Source organism: Cibotium barometz, chromosome 61, assembly GCF_041138505.1.
Source record: "Cibotium barometz isolate CiBa-2024 chromosome 61, ASM4113850v1, whole genome shotgun sequence".
Lineage (NCBI taxonomy): Eukaryota > Viridiplantae > Streptophyta > Polypodiopsida > Cyatheales > Cibotiaceae > Cibotium > Cibotium barometz.
The window spans coordinates 35,851,216-35,856,956 of NC_141106.1; the positions used below are offsets into that span (position 1 = coordinate 35,851,216).

Here is a 5,741-nt window from a genome sequence, read left to right on the forward strand (position 1 = left end):
AGAGATTGGCACATTCGACAATCCCTTGATTGTTGGGCATTGAGATATATTTCTTAAAGACAAATGGGTCAAATATTATGCTTTTTCGAGTGTCCTACATTCTTGAGCAATCATGATTATATTATTGAGGATGTCAATTACTTAGATTATGATTTTGAGAGCTTTGCACTTGATTTAGGCACCTTCATAGATCCAGTGATTATGGAGACACCATGGATAGACATACCATTCATGTGATGATACATTAGTTCTTAGTATGAACCTCGACTTAAATTATGAGACATTCTATTGTGATGCTCATGGCTGTAGATTCAGTCTATTGAGCATTCACTTTTGGTCATATTGGAGATCATCTTGCAAGCATTACGGCACACCATCATGACACATTCCTCTTCGACCTTGGTGAATATCTAGACTATGAGCTTGATAGTAAGATTGGTGGATTTCCATTTAAACCAGGCTTCCTTGGTGACCACCTTTCAACGGAGGAACGGCATTACTTCAAGACTAATCTAGGTTAAGTTCCAAGACTAATCTAGGTGTAGCTTTCTTTCATCCTCTTATGTTTGATTTGAGTGTATAGCCAGGTGGCACTCATTACAACCCTACATGTTTTTGACAAGATGTAGGGATGTTGCCTTGCGTGTATTGATCAAGGCGTGTACGAGAGCCAACTTCTCACTATGCCAACATAAAGCATCTTTCTTTGTCTCATCAGGTATGTCCTGTAGCACAATCAAGGCAACCTGGGGCATCCCGCATTTTGAGGGAAAGCTCTTCTAGCTTTGCATAGGAAATTTGGCTATGGGAATGTTTTTTAAACCCTAGCCTCAGCCAAAAACAGATGCACCCCCCCCCCCCCCCCCCCCCGCTCAGTTCACCAAAAATGTCCTGGCTTTTAACATGCTGGTTTTTGCAGTTAACTCCTTCCCATCCTCCTGCATGTCAGTATCTGCATAGATGTTATACATACAGACATAAGCTGCAGCTTCCTTTTCATCCAATTGCACTGCCTGTTCAAAGGCTTCTCTTCCAAGCTCCACATTGCCCCACTTTCGACAAGCACCCAACACAGTACACCATATCACAATATCAGGATGGAACGGTAGTTTCTTCATCATTGCTACTGCCCTGTCAATTTGGCCTGCACGGCCAAGGAGATCAACCATGCAAGTGTGGTGCTCAAAAGTCGGAGTTATGCCAAAGTCTTTGCTCATGGCATCAAAGTAATTCTCGGCTTTATCCACCAGCCCTGCATGACTGCAAGTATTAAGCACACTAACAAATGTGACCAGATTTGGGTTAATGTCTTCTTCTCTCATTCTGTCAAAGTTCCAGAAAACGCTTTCACTTTCTCCTAACTGGGCATATCCTGCGATCAGTGCATTCCAAGAGACTATGTCTCGGTTTGGAAGCTTGTCAAACACTTCCTCTGCTTTTGCAAGCAAGCCACATTTAGCATACATATCAACCAAGGCATTGCCAACAACGACATCTTTTTCCAACAACCCTTGTCTTTCAATTTCAGCATGTATCTCCCTACCCTTGTCTGTAGCAGCAATGCTGCCACAGGCTTTCAAACTGCAAGCAAACGTGATAGTATTTGGAGAGACACCCTCAAGCTGCATCTGTTCAAAACAGTTGAGTGCCTCCTCACCACGCGCGTGTTTCAAATATCCTGCCATCAGCGCATTCCACGAGACTACACCCCGATTTGGGAGCTTGTTAAACAAATCCTGTGCTTTTGCAAGCAAGCCACATTTAGCATACATATCGACCAAGGCGTTGCCAACAACGAGGTCACTTTCCAACAACCCTTTCCTTTCAATCTCAGCATGTATTTCCCTGCCCTTGTTTGTGGCTCCAATGCTGCCACATGCTTTCAAGCTGCAGGCAAACGTGATAGCATCTGGAGAGACACCCTCAATTTGCATTTGTTCAAGACAGTTCAGTGATTCCTCACCATGCTCATGTTTTGCATATCCTGCAATCAGTGCATTCCACGAGACTATGTCTCGACTTGGAAGCTTCTCAAACACTTCCTGCGCTTTTGCAAGGAAGCCACATTTAGCATACATATCAACCAAGGCATTGCCAACAACAAGATCTCTTTCCAGTAACCCTTTTCTTTCAATCTCAGCATGTATTTCTATGCCCTTGTCTATGGCTCCAATGATGCCACAGGCTTTCAAGCTGGAAGTGAATGTAATAGCATCTGGAGAGACACCCTCAAGCTGCATCTCTTCGAAACATTTCAGGGCTTCCTCACCATGCTCATGTTTTGCATATCCTGCAATCAGTGCATTCCATGAGACTACATCTTGATTTGGAAGCCTGTTAAACACTTCATGTGCTTTTGCAAGTGAGCCACATTTAGCATACATATCGACCAAGGCATTGCCAACAATAAAGTCTGTTGACAATGACCCTTTTCTAGCAATCTGTGCATGTATTTCACTGCCCTTGTCTATGGCTCCAATGCTGCCACAGGCTTTCAAACTGCAAGCAAATGTGATAGCATCTGGAGAAACACCCTCAAATTGCATCTGCTCGAAACAATTTAGTGCTTCCTTACCACGCTCCTGGTTGGCATAACCTGCAATCAGTGCATTCCATGAGCCTATGTTTCTAACTGGAAGCTTGTCAAACACTTCGTGCGCTTTTGCAAGCAAGCCACATTTGGCATACATATCGATTAACGCACAGCCAACAACAAGATCTCTTGCCAACAACCCTTTTCTTTCAATCTCAGCATGTATTTCCCTACCCTTGTTAGTGGCTCCAGTGCTGCCACAGGCTTTCAAGCTGCAAATCCACGTGACAGCATCTGGAGAAACACCCTCAAGTTGCATCTGTTCGAAACAGTTCAGTGCTTCCTCACCACGCTCGTGTTTGGCATAACCTGCAATCAGTGCATTCCATGCGCCTAGGTTTCTAGCTGGAAGCTCCACAAACACTTCTTGTGCTTTTGCAAGTGAGCCACATTTGGCATACATATCAACCAATGCACTGCCAACAAGGAGGTCTCTTTTCAACAACCCCTTTCTGACAATCTCATCATGTATATCCTTGCCCTTCTCTATGGCTCCAATGCTACCACAGGCTTTCAAGCTGCAAGTGAATGTGATAGCATTTGGAGAGACACCCTCGAGTTGCATCTCTTCAAAACACTTTAGAGCTTCTTCACCACGCTCATCTTTTGCATATCCTGCAATCAGCGCATTCCATGAGACTACGTTTCGAACTGGAAGCTTGTCAAACACTTCTTGTGCTTTTGCAAGCGAGCCACATTTGGCATACATATCGACCAAGGTGCTGCCAACAAAAAGGTTGCTTTTTAATAACCCCTTTCTGGCAATCTCAGAATGTATTTCTCGTCCCTTGTCTATGTCTCCAACACTGCCACAGGCTTTCAAGCTGCAAATGAATGTGATATCGTTTGGAGAAACACCCTCTAGTTGCATCTGTTCGTAACACTTCAGTGCTTCCTCACTGCGCTCACATTCCACATATCCAGCAATCAGTGCATTCCATGAGACTACATTTCGAATTGGAAGCTCGTCAAACACTTCTTGTGCTTTTGCAAGGGAGCCACATTTTGCGTACGTGTCGACCAAGGTGCTGCCAAGAACAAGGTCTCTTTTCAACAACCCCTTTCTAACAATCTCAGCATGTATTTCTATGCCCTTATCTATGGCTCTAATGCTGGCACAGGCTTTCAAGCTGCAAATGAATGTGATAGCATTTGGAGAGACACCCTCAAGTTGCATCCGTTTGAAACAGTTCAGTGCTTCCTCACCTTGCTCATGTTTTGCATATCCTGCTATCAGTGCATTCCATGAGACTACATTTCGAACTGGAAGCCCCTCGAACACTTCTTGTGCTTTTGCAAGTGACCCACATTTGGCGTACATATCAACGAGTGCAATGCCAAGAACAAGGTCTCTTTTCAACAACCCCTTTCTAACAATCTCAGCATGTATTTCTCTGCCCTTGTCTATGGCTCCAATGCTGCCACAGGCTTTCAAGCTGCAAGTGAATGTGATAGCATTTGGAGAGAGTCCCTCAAGTTGCATCTGTTTGAAAACATGTAGTGATTCCTCACCACGCTCATGTTTCGCATATCCTGCAATCAGTGCATTCCATGAGACCACGTCTCGATTCGGAAGCTCATCAAACACTTCTTGTGCTTTTGCAAGTGAGCCACATTTGGCATACATATCAACTAACGCGCTTCCAACAAAGAGGTCGCTTTTCAACAGCCCCTTTCTGGCAATATGGGCATGTAATTCACTGCCTTTTTCCACATCTTTCAGCTTAGCACAAGCCTTCAATAAGGCGACAAAAGTATGCCCACTGGGGTATATAGAATGCTCCTGCATTTTGTGGTACAGGATGAGGGCATGCCTTGAGTCCCCACATTTGATATAACCGTTGATGAGGGAATTCCAGGAACACTCAGTCCTGGTCACCAACCTGTCAAAAACCTCCTGAGCGTTGCACATGCTTCCAACTTCCACCAACATGGAGACTAGGTAGTTCCCCAGAGATTGATACGCTTCCAGCCTCTTTGTCTGCATGTAAGCATGCAAGCGCAATGCATAGGCGAGGTTTCTCTCTTTTGTGCACTTGCCCACTATGTATAAAAGATTGTCAACCGAAGGTTGGGGCAGAATCCCTTCTTCCAGAGAAGCGAATGCATCCTCTAAGCTAAGCGTCTCCCAACCACAATTGTGGTGGTGGTGATGGTGGTTGTAGATTTTCTTCAGGGCTTTGGGCATTGCTGCAGAAGGCTGTCCTTCTATTTTCTCGAGTGGGTCTTCAGCCCAGATGGGATTGTAGTATCCGTTCATCCACAGCGACTCCGTTCTAGCTATATGCTGGAAATCTGGGGCTTCTGGGTTTGTCTGCGTAACATACGATCTAAGGCTCAGCACCAGGCTCAATTTGTCCCCCTGTAACGAAACCCTAACTTTGCTCTCCCACCGCAAAAAGTTCCATAGTTGCTCGATCGTCACTGAAAACCCCAACACCGCCACACACACAGACTCTTTTTTTCCAATTATTGAAAAAGAAAAACAAATATATAGGCAGACAGGCGACCTTCTCCTCTGCATTGCGCGTGCTTGTAAGCGCTTACCACGTCGACGTTAGGGCTCATGCTTCAGTGCTTAGATTTAAAGGACTCCAAAGTGCGACTATGCAAATGTTCAAGGCAATTTATTTATTTATTTATTTCGAGAGAGAGCTGCAGGAGAGAGGCAATGTTACTAAGATGGTTCCCTCACCCACTTTTAAAATTTGGGGGGAAGATCTTCCTCTTCCATGCTTATGGGAGTCTCCCCTATCGATCTCAGGACCTTACGGTCCACGCCCCAATCTTGGAAGTTAAAGAGAGTCAACAGAGCAATGCCAGTTCGAGCCCAGCATTCGACATTCCATTGGATCCTAGCTAGGATATTAGAGGTGCAAGGCTTCTACAAAGGGAACGCTATATTTGGGTTTCTAAGTCAAGAAAACCCATACCATAAGCCTCTAAACCAAGAGACTAAAAGCCTCTAACACCAACCCAAAGCTCAAGCATTAATGGAGAGCAATTACTTCCACCTCAACTCGTATGACGACACCACCTTCAAGGGAGTCGATGGACACACAAGTAGCAAGAGGCAATACCGACTCCATGTGAGGTGGCCTTAACCAATTCCGTTCCCATTAAAGAAGCCATGGTGGCAAACCTCTAT

The 5,741-nt window shown here is 44.9% G+C and overlaps 1 protein-coding gene across 1 annotated transcript; it reads right to left on the reverse strand.

Annotated features, from left to right (window-relative positions):
• Nucleotides 1-202: 202 nt before the first annotated feature.
• Nucleotides 203-5,201, reverse strand: LOC147604842 (pentatricopeptide repeat-containing protein At2g39620-like). The gene has a single exon (XM_086794889.1). It carries the CDS (start codon nt 5,115-5,117, stop codon nt 873-875), a length of 4,245 nt encoding a protein of 1,414 aa, XP_086651015.1. The 5' UTR covers nt 5,118-5,201; the 3' UTR covers nt 203-872.
• Nucleotides 5,202-5,741: the final 540 nt, after the last annotated feature.

What these genes read in the sequence shown, in the direction of transcription:
- LOC147604842 (XM_086794889.1), bottom strand. Translation starts at nt 5,117, where the DNA reads ATGCAGAGGAGAAGGTCGCCTGTCTGCCTATATATTTGTTTTTCTTTT.